General features: G+C 48.2%; 1 protein-coding gene across 7 annotated transcripts in view; it reads left to right on the forward strand.

Moving 5' to 3' along the window:
* LOC127585350 (AT-rich interactive domain-containing protein 3B-like) overlaps positions 1 to 19582 on the forward strand; it is a 203318-nt gene extending 183736 nt beyond the window's left edge. For all 7 annotated transcript variants that reach the window (XM_052042751.1, XM_052042752.1, XM_052042750.1 and 4 more), the window contains 3 exons: positions 6104 to 6355; positions 14000 to 14089; positions 16593 to 19582. In XM_052042751.1, coding sequence (XP_051898711.1) covers positions 6104 to 6355; positions 14000 to 14089; positions 16593 to 16732 — 482 coding nt within the window. In that variant the 3' untranslated portion in view covers positions 16733 to 19582. The remainder of the gene's footprint in view (positions 1 to 6103; positions 6356 to 13999; positions 14090 to 16592) is intronic.
* Positions 19583 to 21530: the final 1948 nt, after the last annotated feature.

A 21530-nucleotide genomic window follows, 5' to 3' on the forward strand; every position in this document is an offset into this window, starting at 1 on the left:
CTTGAACTCAATGCCTCGACTAATGAAGGCAAGCCTGCCATAAGCCTTCTTTACCACCCTATCAACTTGTGTAGCCACTTTCAGGGAGCTATGAACTTGGAGCCCAAGATCCCTCTGCTCATCAACACTTAAGGGTCTTGCCATTAACAGTGTACTGTCTCTTTACATTTGATCTCCCAAGTGCAACACTTCACATTTGGCCGGGTTGAACTCCGTCTGCCATTTCTCCGCCCATATCTGCAACTGATCTATATCCTGCTGTATCCTTTGCCAGTCTTCTACACTATCCACAACACCACCAATCTTCGTATCATCTGCAAATTTACTAACCCACCCATGTACATTTTCATCCAGGTCATTTATATACATCACAAACAGCAGAGGTCCCAGTATGGATTCCTGAGGAACACCACTAGTCACAGATCTCCAGCTAGAATAAGTCCCATCGACCACTACCCTCTGTCTTCTGCAGGCAAGCCAGTTCTGAATCCAAATGGCCAATTCACTTTGGATCCCATGCACCTTAGTCTTCTGGATGAGCTTCCCATGAGGAACCTTGTCAAACGCCTTATTAAAATCCATGTAGACGACATCCACAGCTCAACGTTCATCAATCACCCTCGTCACCTCATCAAAAAATTCTATCAAGTTAGGTAAGGCATGACTTGCCCTGCACAAAGCCATGCTGACTGTCCCTAATTAGGCTATGGTTATCCAAATACTCACAAATCCTATCCCTAAGTATCCTCTCCAGCAACTTCCCTACCACTGACGTGAGACTCACCGGTCTGTAGTTACCAGGATTATCCCTGTTTCCCTTCTTGAATAATGGAACAACATTAGCTACTTGCCAGTCCTCTGGGACCTTGCCTGTGGCTAGAGAGGCCACAAAGATATTGGTTGAGGCCATGAAGATATTGGTTGAGGCCCCAGCAATCTCATCTCTTGCCTCTCTCAATAACCTGGGGTCCTGGGGACTTAGCCACCTTAATGTTGTTTAAGAGACCTGACACTACCTTGTCCTTTATCTCGAAATGCCCTAGCATATTAGCACACTCCGCACTGATCTCCCTATCCTCCATGTCCTTCTCTGTGATAAATATTGATGCAAAGTACTCATGAGCCAAACATGGGCAAATGGGATTAATTTAGATGGGAATCTTTGTCGGCATGGATCAGTTGGGCCGGAAGGCCTGTTTCTGTGCTGTATTATTCCGTGACTCTACATCATGCTGACCATCATGTGCCAATCCATATTAATCCCATTTACCAGCATTGGGTCCTCAGCCTTCTAGTGTGGAAGGTGCTTGGTGAGTGGAATGCACAGACTGAGTGGCAGCAGAGGCAGGTAATCTCACAACCTTTCAGTCGTCCTCCCACTCTGCTGGGTTATAAACATCCCTCTCCCTCTCTCTCCACTCCCTCCCTCTCTCTCCCTTCTCTCCTCATTCTCTCCCCCTCTCTCTCCCCCTCCCTCTCTCTGTCCACCCCCTCTTTCTCCACCCACCCCTCCCTCTCCCCCTCCGTCCCTCCCTCCCCCCCTCCCTCCCTCCCTCCCTCCCTCCCTCTCCCCCTCCCTCTCCCCCTCCCTCTCCCCCTCCCTCCCTCCCTCTCCCTCTCCCACCCTCCCCCTCCCTCTCCCTCCCTCCTTCCCTCTCTCCTTCCCTCTCTCCTCTACCCCTCCCTCCCCCTCCCTCCCTCTCTCCCCCTCCCTCCTCCCTCTCTCCCACTCCTCCCTCCCTCTCTCTCTCACCCTCTCTCCCCCCTCTCTCTCTACCCCTCCCTTCCTCCCCCTCGTCTCTCCCTCTCCTTCTCTCTATTCATTGGTCATTCAGTATTCACACCTGGTTATTTTCCACACCTGGTCAAAGCAGGTTTCAGAACAATGCAGACCAGATGCAGCTGTTCCGTTCTTTGATCTTTTAGATAGTCCCTCCGATCCCTCTTTTTGTTTCACATTTATTGTCCTCGCTTTTGGGTTTTTTTTATCTGTACTGGACCCTTCCACCCCCGTCGCAGGGGCGAGATAAACATCTGTAACAACAGGGATTGGCCTCCAAACCTGCTCCATCAGCATCTGGAGTATGGTAGCACAGGGGTTAAATCACTGGACTAGCATCCTTCACCATTGATCCAGCGATATGAGTTCAAACCCCGCCAAGGCAGCTGAGGAATTTAAATATTTCTGGAGTTAATTTGAAATCTGGAATTAGAACATACAACAGCACAGGAACAGGCCCTTTGGCCCACGATGTCTGGGTCGAGCATGATGTCATATTAAACTAATCTCTTCTGCCTGCACATGATCCATATCCCTCCACTCGCTGCAGATTCATGCGCTTATCTAAAAGCCTCTTGAATGCCTCTATCATATCTGCCTCCACCACCACCCCTGGCAGCACCCTCCAGACACCCTCCACTCTCTGTGTAAGCAAAAACATGCCTCACACGTCTCCTTTGAACTTTCCCCTTCTCACCTTAAAGCTATGCCCTCTTGTATTGGACATTTTCACCTTGGGAAAAAGATAGTGACCGTCTCCCTTATGGTTAGACATGACTGACAAATCCATACAGACCACGATTTCCCAAGTGACACTTTTAAAGTCCCCCGGCCCTGAGGTTAGACTTACCAGACTGTTTTTTCTGGGTATCTCTCTCATTCTTTAAACAGGGGGTAATGTTTACAGACCTCCTACTTTCTGGCCTGGTTCCCAGAACACAGGGTTGCAAGACTAGCCCAAACCTAAACTGTATCCTGTCTCTCTTCCCTCACCCCACCCCATTAGCTGGCTTTCCACCTCTGTTGCCAACTTGTTTAAGTATTGGTATTGGTTTATTATTGTCACTTGTACCGAGGTACAGTGAATAACTTGTCTTGCATATAGTTCTTACAGATCATTTCCTTACACAGTGCATTGAGGTAGTACAGGGTAAAAACAATAACAGAATACAGAGTATTCTAAAGACGTACGGGTTAGGAAGTTGTGGGCATGCTATGTTGGCGCCGGAAGCGTGGCGACGCTTGCGGGCTGCCTGCAGAACACCCTACGCAAAAGATGCATTTCACTGTGTGTTTCGATGTACATGTAGCTAATAAAGGTATCTTATCTTATCTCTGACGCTCCAGAGAAAACAATTCGAGTTTGTCCAGCTCTCCTTACAGCTCATACCCTCTAATCCAGGAAGCATCCTGGTGAACCTCTTCTGAACCCTCTGCAAAGCCTTCACATCCTTCCCATAATAGGGCGACCAGAACAGCACAGAAAACCAAGTGTGGCCTGACCAAAGTTTTATATAACTGCAACATGACTTCCTGACTCTTATACTCAGTGCCCTGAGCGATGAAGGCAAGCATGCCATATGCCTTCTTTACCTGTCACCCATCCGACCTTCAGAGAAGGTCATCTGCTGTCCATAAGTGGTCTTCCCTCAGGAAGGAGGATGACTTGCTCCCACTCTGGTTTTGTGGGTTCTGAGGTGGCTGTTGAGGCCAATGTAGGGACTTGGGGCAGGAGGTGCCTGATGGGGCAGGCAGGCCAGTAGTTTGGGAGGTGGGGCACTCCTTCCACTGTTTATGCTGGACTTCCTTGAGCCCCCTTCGCGTGGACCCGAGGTTCTGAGCATCATCCCGAATGCTCCTTCTCTGTGTTGAGCGGTCAGCAGGTTCCCAGGAGCTGGTGGGGCAGTTACACATTTTCAAGGAGGCTTTGAGAATGTTGAATCTTTTCCTCTTGCCATGATGAAGCTTGGAATAGGGTTTCCATTTGAGGAACCTGGTACCAGGCATGTGAGTGACGTGGTCCACCCAGTGGAACTGACTTGAGTGTAACAGTCAGAGACTTTTTCCCAGGGCAACAATGGCTCACACAAGGGGACATCATTTTAAGGTGATTGGAGGAAGGTATAAGGGCAATATCAGGAGTAAGTTTTTTTTTTACACAGAGAGTGATGGGTCCGTGGAACGCACTGCCAACAGGGGTTGTGGGGGCAGATACATTAGGGACATTTAAGAGACTCTTAGATAGACACATGAATGATAGAGAAATAGGGGACTATGTGGGAAGGAAGGGTTAGATAGATCTTAGAGCAGGATAAAATGTCGGCACAACATTGTGGGCCGAAGGGCCTGTACTGTACTGTAGTGTTCTGTGTGCTGTAATGTTCTATGTAACTGAGGCCACAATGCTGGAGTTATTGGTCCGAGAGAGTTCACTGATATCGGTTTGCTCATCCTACCAGTGGAGTTGGAGAGCTTTGCAGAGACTGTGTTGGTGGTATCTCTCCATGCTTTGGGTAGTCCAGGTCTCAGAAGCATCTGGGAGGGGCAGGGATCACCACTGTCCACTGACCATGAGCTGCCAGGTTCGAGGTGTTGATCCTCAGACACCCAAAGGTTGTGTTGGTGGACTAAAGGCAGTGGTGAATTTTGTCATCATTGTCTGCCTTTGCTGAGAGGTGAATCCTGAAATAGGGGAAGTGGTCTACCTACTCCAGGGTCTTGTATTGTCAAGGGATGGTGTTGTGCGGCGGAGACAGGTTGGTAAAGGATCTTTGTTTTCCATTCTCTTATGTGCTTCATTGAACGAGTCAGTCATCACTTGAGGCTCGGACTCTGGACTCTAAACATCATCTTGTGTACTGATCAAAGTCAGGGCAACCCTGGCTCTGGAATGGAGGTGAGATTGGTTGAATGGTTTGGTTTATTATTGTCCCATGTACCGAGATACAGTGAAAAGCTTTTGTTTGCGCGCCATCCAGACAGATCATTCCATTCATAAGTACATTGAGATAGTACAAAAGCTAAAACAGAACACTGAATATAGTGTTACAATTACAAAGAAAGTGCCGTGCAGGTAGACAATAAGGTGTAGGGGCCGAGGTAGATTGAGAGACCAAGAGTTCATCTTTATCGTATAAGATGTGTCCTGTAGATTTGCTAAAGTGGGAACTGTATTGGGGTGGTGGTGCAATCTTCTTTGCCACCAGTCTGACTAGGGTCAGGCCTGTTGTGGACCCATTGGTTAAGGTTGCACCTTGCAAAGCATCATGAAGCAGACACAAGATGGAGACAGTATTCTGTGGGCAGTCATATTTGTGAAGGATGCGCCACAGTATTATCTCAATTGATGGAGTCGGGCTTTTGAGAGTCACTAACGGCCATGTACAGTGGTTGATGCCGTCCCTCCTCTTCTCGTAGAGTAGATGCAGAGTGAAGGTCATATCCATTGCCTGGTCAAGTTTATTGTAAAATGCATGTACAGTGAGGTACAAGTACAATGAAAAACTTGCTTGCAGCAGTACCACAGGCACATAGGTTCAGCCCACACACAGAACGTAAATAATACCAGACAGTGAAGAAAAAGGCTGCAAGACTAGTCATTCATGCAAAAAGACACAATCAGAGACAAGTCCATGTTGTACAAGAGGTGGTCCCTCGTGTTCCATTGCTGAGACGGTTATTGCCAGAGCCTTCTGTACTTATCTGCTATTCTTCAGAATTAGATCCATCTCATGCCTGGTTTCTGGGACAGGACAGGATTCACCCGAAAGCAGCTCCTCCCCACATTCCCATCCTTTGTTAGGGGCTCAGCTCTCTGGAGAGGGCTTTTGTTCCTTCATCTGTGGGGTAAGAGTGCTGCCCACTGGCCAACATGTATGGAACAGAGGGTAGCCTATCATGGGTATTGTGGAACAGAGGGCAGCCAATCATGTGAGCTGTGTAATGAACAATAGCCAATCACATGAGCTGTATAATGGAGGATAGCCAATCACATGAACATTGTATTAGAGGGTTGCCTATAACATGTGAACTCTGTAAGGAGGTGGCCTATCACGTGAGCTGTTTTATGGAGGATAGCCAATCACTTGAGTTTGGTAATGAAGGATAACCAATCATGTGAGTCCTTTTATGAAGGATAACCAATCATGTGAGCTCTTTAATGAAGGATAACCAATCACATGAACCCTTTAATGAAAGTTAGCCAAGGAGCTCTGTAATGGGGACTGGCCAATCACGTGAGCCGTGGAGCTGTGAAGCCCTGACGACCTCCGCCTGTTTTCTGTCTCTTCCTACCCCACCCCCCCCACCCCCCCCAACACCCAGAGGACACAACAGCAGCCTGCTCCCTGACGCCGAGCCGGATCCACATCCCCCTGGCCCTGGGGGGCCACCATTCCGCCGCGCAGGCCATCACCCTGGAGCAGCTGAGGGAGAAGCTGGAGAGCGGGGAGCCCCCGGAGAAGAAGCTGGCGCGATACTCAGAGGACCAGCAGCGCCTGATGCAGCAGGCCTTGCAGCAGAACCTCTTCGCCATGGCAACCCATGTGCCCATGAGCATCAAAATCAACGGGAAAGGTGAGGCCCTCCTTCCAGGCTCATTGGCAACCCCTCCCCAGGGTTTGAGGTACATCGGTATTGGTATTGATTTATTAGAACCATAGAGCACTACAGCACAGAAAACAGGCCATTCAGCCCTTCTAGTCTGTGCTGAAACTTTATTCCGCTAGTCCCATTGACCTGCAGCCAGTCCATAACCCTCCAGACATCTCCCATCCATGTATCTGTCTAACTTATTCTTAAAACTTAAGAGTGAGCCCTCATTTACCACGTCGGGTGGCAGCTCATTCCACACTCCCACCACTCTCTGAGTGAAGAAGTTCCCCCTAATGTTCCCCCTAAACTTTTCCCCTTTTACCCTAAAGCCATGTCCCCTCATACTTATCTCTCCTAATCTAGGTGGAAGGAGCCTACTCGCATTTACTCTGTCTATACCCCACATAATTTTGTAAACCTCTATCAAATCTCCCCTCATTCTTCTGCGCTCCAAGGAATAAAGTCCTAACCTGTTCAATCTTTCCCTGTAACTCAACTCCTGAAGACCCGGCAACATTCTAGTAAATCTTTTCTGCACTCTTTCAATCTTACTGATATCCTTCCTATAGTTAGGTGACCAGAACTGCACACAATACTCTAAGTTTGGCCTCACCAATGACTTATACAACCTCACCATAACATCCCAACTCCTGTACTCAATACTTTGATTTATGAATGCCAGGATGCTAAAAACCTTCTTTACAACCCTGTCTACCTGTGACGCCAATTATTGTCACTTGTACCAAGGTACAGTGAAAAACATGTCTTGCATACCATTTGTACAGGTCAATTCGTTACACAGTGCAGTTACATTGAGTTAGTACCGAGTGCATTGAGGTAGTACACAGTGCATTGAGGTGGTACAGGTAAAAACAATAACAGTACAGAGTGATGTGTTGCAGGTACAAAGAAAGTGCAGTGCAATAAGGTGCAAGGTCACAACAAGGTAGATCGTGAGGTCAGAGGCAGCCTGGACAAGTTGCAGCAAACAACCTGCTGGAGGAACTCAGCAGGTCGAGCAACGTGACCCAAAACATCGACACTTCCTTCTCCTTCACCCTCCATGGATGCTGCTCGACCCGCTGAGTAGTTCCTCCAGCAGATTGTGTGCTGCTTCAGATTCCAGCATCTGCGGTCTCTTGTGTCTCCACCTTAGACAAGTTGAGTAGGGTGGGCAAATAAAAGAGCAGATGACAAAAAGCTGGGCACATGTGAAGTTATCCACTATGGCAAGAAAAACAAACTTAAATGGAGACACAAGAGACTGCAGATGCTGGAATCTGGAGCAACTCACAAGATGCTGGAGGATCTTACATCCTTGGGAGGTGATGGGATTAACTACGAACCTCTCCTCTCTGCATGGAGATGCTCCTTGATCAAGCTGTTTATAAGAGTCATACAGCTTGGGAACAGGTCATTCAGCCCAATCAACCAGTGGGCACCCTCTGTGTTAACCCCAGGATCTTAAGTCCTTGGGAGGTGATGGGATTAACTACGAACCTCTCCTCTCTGCATGGAGATGCTCCTTGATCAAGCTGTTTATAAGAGTCATACAGCTTGGGAACAGGTCATTCAGCCCAATCAACCAGTGGGCACCCTCTGTGTTAACCCCATTCACCAGCACCTTGGCAATTCAAGTGCTCAGACACTGTCAGTGACTCTTCCAGCAGACTCCCTGGCTGTGTATTCCAGGTAATTCACCACTCTTGGGGAAGAAGGTCCGACTATCTGACCTACTAATCTCCCCACATGGTGTCAGATTGTGTGAAGGGTGGTGATGGTGATTTCTACCTTAATGGAACCATTTAGTGCAGATTCTCGTTGAGCTCTCACAAAGGGATGACAACAGGGTGTAGGGGGTGGTTAAACCCCGTCAGAGCCTTCTGTAGATCATTGGAAGCCCCCAGTGCTGTATTGAGCATGATAAATATGGGCCAATACCAAGAAATAAATTCACCACCAAATGTCAGTGGTGGAGCAAATGGAGCTACTGCCTCACGGCTCCAGTGACCCAGGTTCAATCCTGACCTCTGGGTTTGCACATCCTCCCTGTGACCCTCGGGGGTTTCCTCCCACATCCCAAGGATGCGCTGGTTGGTAGGTTAATTGGCCATCGTAAATCACAGTTCGTGTGGGTAAACTCAGCTTAAAGGATTGATGGGCTTGTGGGAGAGAAGTTGTTCCAGGGAAATAATTGGGGGGATGTGACTGATGATGATTGCCAGCATAGACTCAACGGGCCGAATATCCTCCTTCACTATCAAGAAACATGAAAAGCTTTATAAGTGCAGTTTAAATCTATTTGCTTCACTGACAACCTTAAAGGAAGGGAGCTCAGCTTCCTTAACTGTCTGGCCTACATCATGTGACTGGACTACCATCTGAAGCCACTGGATTGTCAGGGCATCTAAGGTCAGGGAGTAAATTTGGCCAAATCCCAAAACCAGGACAAGCTACCCAATTGATTCTCTTTTACAATATACTTTGGGTTTACAGGGCAGATTGTTTTATGGCATTAAAGGTGCTGTATAAGTTAGTTGTACAATGGGGAATGTGAGCTTGTATTATCATTGGCTGTAGTCCAAGGGTTTAGTTTTAATTGCATTCTAACAGCAATAACTTCATAGCCTTTTATCACCTTGATACTGCGAGCTAATGACACGGACAGAGGTTCAGGTGGAGAGGCCCGAGGTTGGGACCCTCGTTGTAAGTGCGTGGCTCGGGGTTTGGGTCAGTGGACAGCACTCGTGCCTCCAAGTCAGAATATTGAGGCCTGGAATTCTCCTTCGGCACAACTCCTGGTCTCTGGCCTGTCGCAGCCCTGAGGGAACCAGGTGAGGTGTTTACCTGAGGCTCGCTCTGCTCTCTGAGTGGGAGTGAGAGATCCCGGGGCCAATTTACAACACAAACAGATCATAGAGTCATACAGCACAGAAACAGGCCCTTCGGCCCACCATATCCATGCCAGCCATCAAGTACCTATCTATACTGATCCCATTTATCAGCACTTGGTCTGTCACCTTCTATTTCTTGGCAATTCAAGTGCTCGTCTAGATACTTCTCAAATGTTGGAGTCTCCACCTCCACCACCTTCCCAGGCATTGTGTCCCAGATTGCAACCCCACCTCTGGAAGAAAAAATTCTTCTCCAGGTCCCCTGTAAACCTCCTGCTCCTCACCTTAAACCAAGTCCCCTGGTCTTAGACACCATTAATGTTCTTACTGTCCGTCCTATCTCTGCCTCACATAATTGTGCGTCTATCGGCTCCCCCCTCACCGTCTCCATCTCCTCTGCATCCTCTCCAGTGCACACATCCTTCCGATAGTTTAGTGAATGGAAGATCAGAATCAGATTTATTATCACTGACTTGTATGATGAGAAATTTGTTGCTTTACGGCAGTAGTACAGTGCAAAGACATAAAATTACTTTGAATTACAAAAATAAATAGTCCAAAAAAAAGGAATAACAAGGTACTGTTCAGAAATCTAATGGCAGAGGGGAAGAAGCTGTTCCTGAATCATTGAGTGTGGGTCTTCAGGCTCCTGTACCTCCTCCCTGATGGCAATAACATGAAGGGGGCATGTCCCGGATGGTGAGGGTCCTTAGTGATGGATGCCGCCTTCTTGAGGCGCCGCCTTCTTGAGGCACCGCCTCTTGAAGATGTCCTCAGTGGTGTCAGATCAACAGGTTCTTTCAGGAGTCCAGGAACGAGTTGAAAACAACCTGGTGCTTCACAAAGTTTTATTGGAAAGTTTAAGACAAAGAAACAGTCACAGAGGACATGGCACTAGCTTTATTACTAGGAGATGAGCCGAGACAAAAGGAACTAAAATGAGCTAGAGCAAGGGGGAAGAGAGCAAGAGAGAGAGTAACAAAAGAACGACACCTTTAAACCTGAGATAAGAGGTACTCCTGAGCTAACAATGGTCCAGTCAGGAAACCTATTAGATACCTGTGGCAAAACCAACCAATGAGAAAACACGTAATCACCTGATGGATGAACCAATAAGCTAGGAAGTGGCCATTCCTTATGCAGCCACTTGAGGTGTGTTAAACACCGAACATGTTAAAAAAAACAGTCGAATCCAACAGTGGGGAGAGTTGTTCCCACGATGGAACTGGCTGAGTCTACAACCCTCAGCAGCCTCTTGAGATCCTCGCCTAGTTGTCCCCAGTCAACACCCAAAGAGTAGCTTGCCTGGAGATTGAAGCTGCACTTCCGACAACGGGTCTGCAACCTGAAGCATTAACTCCACTTCTTTCTCCACAGATGTTGCCTGACCTGCTGAGTGTTTCTAGCATGCTGTGTGTTTATTTCAGATTTCCAGCATCTGCGGGGTTTTGCTTTTATATGCCAATTCACCCTCTGGCTCAACCCCGATTTCCATCACTCCAACACTGGCAGCCGTTCCTTCAGCAGTCTCGGCCCTAAGCCTCAGAAATTCCCTCCCCTTCTGTTAAAACCACCCCTTAAAATCCAAGTATCTGAACTGTTTGAAGACACTTGCCCCAAAAGTGCCTTGGGGCATGTTTTGTTTGAAAGCTCTGTGAAAGAGGAGTCGTTGTTGTGGTACCGTCCTTCAAGGGGAGCGAGGGACTGTCCCGTGAGAAGCAGGGGCGGCGAGACTGAGTTAGGACTTGGTGCCTGATTCAGTGACGGTGTTCAAAGCCTGGTGGGGCTTTGGTGCCACCCTGTGGTGTGTCTGTGAGGTGCAGATACTTAGAAAAAGTTCCACCTGCTCATGGAATAAGAGTTATAGAGAGATACAGCACTGAATCAGGCTCTTCAGCCAACCACGTCCGCATCAAACATCCTTTTACACTAATCCCACCTTAATCCCACTTTTTATTCTCCCCACACTGCCGTCAACTCCCCCCAGATTCTGCCACTCACCTACACAATGGGGGTAATTTACAGTGGCCAATTGACCTACTGACCCACATGTCTTTATTGGTATTGGTTTATCATTGTCACTTGTACCGAGGTTCAGTGAAAAACTTGTCTTGCCTACCGATTGTACAGGTCAACTCATTACACAGTGCAGTTACATTGGGTTAGTACAGAGTGCATTGAGGTAGTACAGGTAAAAACAATAACAGTACAGAGTAAAGTGTCACAGCTACAGAGAAAGTGCAGCGCAATAAGGTGCAAGGTCACAGCAAGGTAGATCATGAGGTCAGAGTCCATCTCATCGTACAAACCGGAGCACTCGGGGTAAACCCACACGGCCATGGAGAACATGCAAGGTCCTCACGGACAGTACCCAAGGTCAGGATTGAACCTGGGTCTCTGGAGCTATGAGGCAGCAGCTCTACCCACTGTGGCACTCTGCTGCCCTCGAGCTTCCCTCATTCACTCACAGAGTTGCCCGTAAGGAAAGTCTACAGTTCAGTCTCTGCTTTGTACAGAGTGAGGTTATCCTTAACGGGGCAAGAGCTGGGGTAGTACCAGTAGTACAAACTCCCCTGGGTTAGTAAAGAGGTGATGGCATTGATTAATTGCAGCTGGAGGTGTGTGGGGGATATGCGTCTAACATCTGTATGTATGTACATGTGCCTGCGTATTTATGAGCCAGTGTCTGTACACAGCGAGTGAAGACAGATCTGACCTCACTTGTGATGCTTGCAGTGGTTAAATATCACTGTCCTAGACCATCAGTGAAGAGTGTCCTGCAAGGTCTTCAATGTGAAGAAAGCTTGAGTTCTAACAATAGTCTGAAGCTCATCGCTTTGTACTCAATGTGGGAAACCAAAGTGTTGTTCTTGGAAGCAATGAAATGTCACAGTGGGGGCTAGTCTTATGCGGAGGGTGGGGTCAGAGGTTATGCACTAAATAGCACCTTAATTCTGCACTTAATTTTTGATTTATTCATGGGATTTGGGCGTCATTGCCAAGACCAGCATTTCGGAGATGCAAGAGATTCTGCAGATGCTGGAATCTGGAGCAACACACACAAAATGCCGGAGGAACTCAGCAGGTCAGGTAGCGTCAATGGAGAGAAATAAGCAGTTGACTCGAGCCCTGATGAAGGGGCTCGACCCGAAATGTCAGCTATTTATTTCTCTCCATAGATGCTGCCTGACCTGCTTAGTTCCTCCAAGACCAGCATTTACTGCCCATCCCTAATTGCCCTTGAGAAGGTGGGAGTAAGCATCCCTTCTTGAGCCACTGCAGTCCTTCTGGTGAAGGTGCTCCCGCAGTGCCACTGGGGAGGGAGTTCCAGGATTTAGACCCGGTGGTGATGAAGGACTGATTAGTCGGGATGGGGGAGCCTGTAGGTGGTGGTGGTTTCCTGGACTTGCTGCCCTTGTTCTTCTTGGTTCTTCTTGGTTTGGGAGGTGCTGTGGAACAGCCTGGATGAGTAACTGCAGAGAGGTGCAACAGGTAGACCCTCTGCCCCACAGCTCCAGTGACCCAGGCTGTGATCCGCACCTCCCGGTGCTGTCTGTGCAGAGTTTGCACTTTCTCCTTGCTTGCTCCAGTAAATTACCCCTATCGGAGGTGGCTGGGGAATCGACGGGAAGAAGCCACAGGAAAATATGCGTGGAATGGGATTGCTCCGTCAGTGGCTTAGGGCGTGGAGTTTGCACGTTCTCCCTGTGACTGTGTGGATTTCCTCCCACATGCCAAGACGTGCGATCAGTACGTAGAGCAGTACAGCACAGGAACAGGCCCTTCGGCCCACAATGTTGTGCCAACCTAATTAAATTAATAATTAAATGCCCAACTAAACTAATCTCTTCTGCCTGCACACTGTCCATATCCCTCTATTTCCTGCACATTCATGTGCCTCTTGAACACGTCTATCGTATCTGCCTCCACCCACACCCTTGGCAGCGCATTCCAGGCACCCAGCGCTCTGTGTAAAAAAAACTTTGCGCGGCACATCTCCTTTGAACTTACCCCCTCTCACCTTAAATGCGTGCCCTCTAGGATTAGACATCTCGACTCTTGGAAAAAGATGCCGGCTGCCTACTCTATCGATGCCTCTCATAATCTTATAAACCTCTAGCAGGTCCCCCCTCAGCATCTACCACTACAGATAAAACAACCCAAAGGTAGATTAGTTGGCTGCTGTAAGTTGACCGTAGTGTGCAGGGGAGTGGTAGGATCGGGGGGGAGGCGTGGGGGGCGTGGGAGTTGATGGGAATCTGGAGAGAATAAAAAAAGATTATTATTGGATTAGTGTAAAGGGGTGGCTGATGCTGAGTGTGGACTCACCTTAAACCTGTGCCCTGGGAAAAATACTCTGATTATTTATCCTATTTTTGCCCTTCAAAATGTTGTAAACCACGATAAGGTCATCCCTCAACGTTTCAGTAAGAAAAGGCCCAGCCTATCCAATCTCACTTAATTACTACAGCTTTTTATTCCAGTCAACATCCTGGTGACTCTCTTCTGCACCCTCTCTGTTGCTACCACATCCTTCCTGTGGTGTGGTGACCAGAACTGAGCAAAATGCTCCAATTGCGGTCTAACCAATCTTTTGGACAACTGCATCATGACATCCCAACTCTTATAGTCAATGCCTTGGTCTATGAAGGCAAGCATACCAAGTGCCTTCTTCACCACCCTGTCCACCTAAGTGCGGTCTAACCAATGTGTTGTATGACTTCTTGTACAGATGAGCGACAGGAGCTGGCCTTGAACTTGTCAACAAATGGTATCAGCAGCATCAACATGTCTATTGAGATTAATGGCACTCTCTACACAGGTAAGGCACTTTCTCCTGCTATTCTCAACCAGACGGGTCATGTTAATAGGTCCTCCTAATGCCGAAAGAATGAGCATGTGGTAAGGACAGGCACGGTAGTGTAGGGCAGGCACGGTAGTGTAGCAGTTAGCGTAACGCTTAACAGCGCCAGTGACCTGGGTTCAATTCTGGCCACTGTCTGTAAGGAGTTTGTACGTTCTCCCTGTGTCTGCGTGGGTTTCCTTCACGTTCTCCGGTTTCCTCCCACATTCCAAAGACGTACGGGTTAGGAAGTTGTGAGCATGCTATGTTGGCGCCGGAAGCGTGGCGACACTTTGCAGGCTGCCCCCAGAACACTCTACGCAAAAGATGCATTTCACTGTGTGTTTCGATGTACATGTGACTAATAAAGAGATCTTATCTTGGATGAGTTGGACTAAAGGACCATTTTCCATGCTGTATGACTGTATTTTTATACCTCTGGGACAAGGAGTCATGTATTTAACTCCTGGAGACACCCAGGACCTGCTCCCCGATGGTAGTAACACAAAGAGGGCATGTCCCAGATGGTGAGGGTCCTTAATGATGGATGCTGCCTTCTATGAGGCACCACCTCTTGAAGATGTCCTCGATGGCGGGGAGGGTTGTGTCCGTGATGGAGATGGCTGAGTCTACAACCCTCTGCAGTCTATTTCAATCCTGCACATTGGAGCCTCCATACCAGGCTGTGATGCAACCAGTCAGAATGCTCTCCACCGTACATCTGTAGAAATTTGCAAGAGTCTTTGGTGACGTACCGAATCTCCTAATGAAGTAGAACCGCTGGCATGTCTTCTTCATGACTGCATCAATGTGTTGGGCCCAAGATAGATCCTCTGAGACATTGACGCCAGGACTTGAAGCTGCTCACCCTTTCCACCACTGACCCCTCAATGAGGACTGGTGTGTGTTCTCCCGACTTCCCCTTCCTGAAGTCCACAATCAATTCCTTGGTCTTGCTGACATTGAGTGCGAGGTTGTTGTTGCGACACCACTCAACCAGCCGGTCTACCTCACTCCTGTGCACCTCCTCGTCACCATCTGAGATGACATCTGGGAGCTTTCTATGCCCAAAGTGATTGTCACATTATAGGGATGATTACAGTTAATTAGCTGTCTTCCTGAAGATGTGAGTGCTATTATTTTGTTGTATCTCCTTAATTGTTATTTAGGTAGGCAAAGATTGGCCTTTGTTACATGAGAATCTAAGTACAGGCTACCCTGCATTACAGCCATTTGGGTAATGGAAATTCGCCCTTACAGAATTCACAAATATGGAATAAAATCTGCTGTCACGGGATTTATGCGGGGAAAAAAAGTAAATAGTAAAAATTAAAAAAGTAAATCTTTGGAATTGTTTATCCTGGTGGACTGTGGAGGCTCCATCACTGAGATCATTCAAAGCATGGTCTCAGTCGATAGACCTCTGGAAGTCAAGAGAATCAAGGGATCTGGGATTGGGCAGGAAAATGTTGAGTTAGAAAGTGGGCCAGGATCTTGTTGAGATGTGGAGCAAGCTCGAAAGGACTGCGAGCTACTCCTGCTCCTAATCCTGCTCCCTGAAAGTAGCCCCACAAGAAGGCATATGGCATACTTGCCTTCATTGGTTGGGGCATTGAGTATAAGAGTCAGGAAGTCACGTTACAGCTATATAAAACTTTGGTTAGGCTGCACTTAGAGTACTGTGTGCAGTTCTGGTCACCTACAGGAAGGATGTGGAGGATTTGAAAGGATGCAGAGGAGGTTCACCAGGTTGCTGCCCAGATTAGAGTGTATGAGCTATAAGGAGAGGTTGAACAAACTTGGGTTTCCTCTGGAACGTTGGAGGCTGAGGGGAAACCTGATAGAAGTTTATAGGATTATAAAAGGCGTAGACAGAATCTTTTTCCCATGGTAGAAATGTCAAATACTAGAGGGCTTGCATTTAAGTGAGGGGGGGGGATGTTTGAGTAGTGTAGCGGTTAGTGTAATGCTACGACAGCGCCAGCGACCCGGGTTCAATTCCTGCCACCGTCTGTAAGGAGTCTGTATGTTCTCCCTGTGTCTGCGTGGGTTTCCTCCGGGTGCTCCGGTTTCCTCCCACATTCCAAAGACGTACGGGTTAGGAAGTTGTGGGCATGCTATGTTGGCGCCGGAAGCGTAACGACACTTTGCGGGCTGCCCCCAGAACACTCTACGCAAAAGATGCATTTCACCGTGTATTTTGATGTAGATGTGACTAATAAAGATATCTTAAAGGGAATGTGCGGGGGAAGCTTTTTACACAGAGTAGGTGCCTGGAATGTGCTGCCAGGGGGGTGGTGGAAGCAGATACGATAGTGGCATTTAAGAGGCTGTTAGACAGGGATGAGGAGTATGGGTCATGTACAGGCAGAAGAGATTTACTTTAATTTGCCACTGTGTTTGGCGCAGACATCAAGGGCCTGTTCCTGTGCTGTAGACTATATTCTTGTGTAAACTAAAAACAAACTCTTTCTTCTTTCAGGAGTCCTGTTCGCTCAGCGACCCACCGTGCATGTAATTGCTGGACCCAGCATTAGTACTCCTGCCTCTCAGAGCACGACCAGTCCTACCTCCGTCAAGGGCCCCGCCTCCGCTGAGCCCTCCACCAGCAGCTCCCCCTGAGGGTGGGCGTCAACCGCTGCATCAGGAAAAGGACTCGTCCCGATTGTATTTTTCTAGAATCTAAAAAAGGCAGGGAATTTAAGAAAGAAAATAAGAATTGCAAAAACAAAAGAGAAAAAAAGAAAAACCAAGCCAGTAAATGATTGCACAGATCTTTTCAGCTCAAGGAACCTACAAGACTATTCATTTTAGAAAATATTGCCCGTCTCTTGGGAAGGCCTGTCAAAACCTGGTGTCGCCTTCAGGGGGTCAGAGGGCAAGAGTTAATTGGACCTGGGTGTGCAGATGTAACTTCCTGTCCTTAGACTCATAAAACCATTATCAATTCTTCTCTCTGCATTCCTAACGGGAACTGCTTATGCCAGGTTGTCACCCTGCCCCTGCACCCTAATTGTTGTGGAGGAACCACAGTGCCACCGCAGATGGGAGGATGGAAGTGCAGCGTGACGTGTTTACATAGGTTGTCCCCGTTGTAAAGGTGGGGCCCAGAATTGATAATGGCAACAGCTGACTGGAAGTGCATGCACGCACAAGATTATTAATATATTATTATAGAGATATGCAGCCGGTTATATGTGATTTAGTTCCACTTGAATTCACAAAGTGACAGTGTACCGTTTGTTGGCTACAGATTCAGAAAGGAGGCATTCCCAGGTGAGACTGAGTCTCATTAGCTATGGTCAACTCCTTAAGAACTGTGAGTAGCACCGAATTTTTTTTGTACTTTTAATATATTAATTGCGATGGGAGTCACAGTGAGGGTGATGGGGACACGGGAGAGTGCAGATGCTGGAATCTGGAGCAACACACAATCTGCTGGAGGAACTCAGTGGGTCTAGCAGCATCTGTGGGAGGAAGGGATTTGTCGACATTTTGGGTCAAAACCCTTCCGTTGACAGTTCCTTTCCTCCCACAGATGCTGCTTGACCCGCTGAGTTCCCCTAACAGATTGTTTGTAACTGTGAGGGTGATGTTCCTGAACCCTGGCCAGTAACTCTTCGAGGATATTGAGCCTTGGCTCGAGGGTCTATGGACTTCAATGCCCCACAGTACCAGACCCAGTCAGCAGGCTCACGGTGGGTGCTGTATCTCACACCAAGATCCTGTCCTGCCCATGCCTTCCAACTGTACCTCAGTGCATGGCACTCTTGCTTCTGAGTTATGGGCGCAGATGGGACCTGAGTAGAAAAACCTAGGCGGGCCCTCCAGTGCGATGCCAAGGGAGTGCTGCACTGTCAACAGTGCGGTCTTTCAGATGTTGAACTGAAGGCCCGTCGGTTGGTCAACGAAGATCCCATGACATTATTTTGTGGAGCCGGGGAGCTCTCCTGGTGCCCTGACCAACATGTGTCGACATCAGTACAGCAGGTGATCTGGTCACTGTCACATTGGTACTTGTGGGTGCTTGCTGCGCACAAAATGGCTGCTGCACTTCTACTGTTTGAGCAGTGAGTCCTGCTCACAACGAGCACTGGTGGCTGTGAGGGGGGGAGGTTTCTGAGATCGAGGCCATGGAAATGGAGCTCTTTCCTTCCTTTTAATGCCCATCACACATGTTCCCCATTAAGGATCAGAAAGGGGAGGAACTCTGGACAGATTTCACTCCCCCGCCCGCCTAGCCCTCCTGAGGGGGCAGGAGTGTGCGCGGGTAACGGGACAGCTGACTACAGATCCCCTGTGAACACATGGACACATCCGCCCAGGTTAACCAGTGCACTTAACACTGATCTCACAAAGGAGATATACAGCATTTGTTCTTTAAAGTCTTTTATTGCATTGGGATGCAGAGCAATGAAGGAAGTGGATGAGCAGAGAGTTTGTGTGAATCGCGTTGTGGAGGATATCACATGGAGTGAGTATTAGTACTGGAGGGGCAGGGGTGAAGTATCTACACGGAGTGGGTACAGTGCAGGACTGCAAGGGTTGTGAGACCCCTCCTCTATTTTTTTTCGTGATGTGGCACTTATGTTGAAAAGAGAGTTGTGTTTTGTGGTGATCCTTCAGGAGTCAGGAAGACCACAGCGATTCCTACATCCGGGTGGGGCAGTGGCACGATGTGACCCCCACTGACAGACATTGAGTCGGACAGACCCAGTTCACAAGGACCCTGAGGGTCCGCGCAGTCTGAGCTATGGTCACTGGAGCAAAAGATCATGAAGAAGGAAGCTCAGGGATAATAACCTTGATCCGGGCTGGAGTCAGAAACCAAAAGTAATGAAAATAATTAATTAACAATGCATATGAAATTCCTCTCGCACTTGCAACCTTGGTTCTGGCTCGGATCCTTGATTAGATTAGCCAATGGAAGGGACCGGTCAATGATTTCTACCAATTGCTTCCCTATTCCTAAACTTTGACCTGATGGTTTTACCCACCCCCTTCCTTTACTCTGAGGGCCCCAGTAGATATCAACTGGAAAAGCCAGAGTTCAATTCACTAATGGACTTCAAAAGTAGTTGATTGGCTGTAAAGTGCCTTGACACACCCTGAAGTTGTGAAAGGTGCTACCAGAATGCAGGGTTCTTTCAACAAAAAGTCTTGAGGAAAACATCAGAACCCAAGAAGGCCGTCCTCGTTTCTTCATCCCTCACAACCCCAGCACACTCCGTGCGTTTGATCTGGTGCTGGGTTGGGTTACATAAGCCAACAGGTGGGATACCTGACACAAAGGGATTACTGCAAACCTATCGAATGGATGTGGTGATGCACCTTGAACGGGCTGTCAGCTGATCAGGTCCTGCAAGTGTGCACACTCACACGGGGGACCTATAGGTGTTGGTAGTGGCATGACCTTCCACTAAATCCCTGCGTGTGTGTGTTGTGCATATGTATGTACACATGATGTGTATGTGCTGGGTGCAATGTGTGTATACACACAGTGTCTGCCTGTGTGTATGAAATGTGTGTGTATACACAGTGTGTGTGTGTGTGTGTGGGGGGGGGGGGGGGGGGGGGGGGTGGGGAGGAGGGGGGGAGTGAGAGAGAGCTAGAGACCTGGACTGTAAGCTGCCGTAAGAACGCCATCCTGTGCCAGTGTTGAGGGTGGGTGGTGCTCTGCAGGTAATGGTCACCTTGCTTATTGCACAGGTACTGGCCACTGCAGAGATTCCTGTTTCTCGTGGCTTCCTCCCTCCACCCCACCCCTGGACGAGTGGTGACTCCAGTCCCCTGGACTTCCCGCCCTGCACGGCCAGCAGGGCAGATGGACCTCCAGCCAATCTCTGCAGAGGTTGAATGAGCGTCCGTGAAATAATGATGCCAGTGTTTCGCCAACCCAGTGAGGGGGGGGGGAAGGTGTCCTGTTTGACAACTAACCAGCTGGCAACGTCATAGAAACCTAACTCCTAAATTGTCCTTTGTCTTGTTCACTGAATTTGGGCGTTGGTGAAAGACCAGCAGTTATTGCCTTTGAGAAGGTGGTGGTGAACCGCTGCCCATAGCAGGTTTAGATACAACTGTAAGGCATATAGGGCCATTTCAGAGGGTTGTTAAGAGTTTGGTGGGTCTGGAATTATGCATAGACCAGATAAGAGAAGGATTTCAGATTTCCTTCCCTGAAGATCATCAGTGAATCAGATGGGCTTTTAATGACAATCCAGTTTTCCTTCCCATTCTGGTGAACTGAGACTGATGGAATTGCTCTACTCAAAAGTTGGCATAGATTCAGTGGGCTGAATGGCCTCCTTTTGTCCTGTAATAATTCCGTGATACTATTTCTATTGGTGGCCACCATTACTGGTAACAGCTAATGGACTTCAACTTCCCCTCTCCTCATCATTGGGTCAGCCCTCGAGGTTAATTTGTGATTACAGACTGTGAAATTCTTTTGCTTGCCCTGTTCCCCTTGCCCACCCTTTGGAAGGAGAATGCTATCATGGCGAGCGCCTCAAAAAGCAAACGTTACTGTTTGGTACAAAGGGATTGGTTTTTGAGATGAAGGAGCTCTCCCTGGAGTTACAAGACTTGTCACACTCTGCTCTGGAATACTTGGTTCTATCAGAATGCCTTGAAGGAAGTATTAACCAACCTGACCCTGGGTTAGTTTGGTGGGGTGAGGTTGCTCTGTGAGGAGAAACTGAATAGATTCATGTGGAGTTTAGAAGAATGAGAGGTCATCTCATTGAAAACTGTGGACAGGGTAATCGTGGGTGGAAGCTTTGCCTGGCAGGAGATTCTAGAAGAGTCATGTTCTCGGTCTGAGGGTTCAGTCATATGGAATGAGATGAGATTAAGTGACATTCATATAGGTAATAGCCACCTTTCATTTGCCATTGGCAGGGATTCCAGCATTGGGAAACTTTGCAAATCCTTTAAGAATCCTTTAAGAATTTAAGACAAGCCCTCCCTCCCTGTCCATTCCAACCACCAGGTAGCCTTCTGCACTAATCCCATTTGCCAGCACTTGCTCTGTAGTCTTCCAATTCGGGTGCTTGTCCAGATGTTGTGAGAGTCTCTGCCTCCACCACCTTCTTGGGTAGTGCGTTCCAGTAGTTTGCAAAAGTCAGTAGCCATATCTGTTTCCGGGGTGGAAATATAAACTATATGTATTTATATATTTCTTCTACTTCTCAGAACACTTAGATCATGGCTATCCTGTCAGTGGAGAGTTTAACCCCAGTAACTATGGTTTGTTTCCCAGTCCACATCCCTTGTCGCAGTGTGGTTCGTGGCTCCAGTCCAGAGACATTGGTTTGGTTCACTGCAGAAGTGGTCAGGGATTGGATGAGCAGACTGCATGGCCTGGGAGCGGTGGAGAGGCGGGTGGGGGGGCGGGTAGAGAGGCGGGGCGTGGTGTGGT

This window comes from Pristis pectinata, chromosome 32 (genome assembly GCF_009764475.1).
Source record: "Pristis pectinata isolate sPriPec2 chromosome 32, sPriPec2.1.pri, whole genome shotgun sequence".
Lineage (NCBI taxonomy): Eukaryota > Metazoa > Chordata > Chondrichthyes > Rhinopristiformes > Pristidae > Pristis > Pristis pectinata.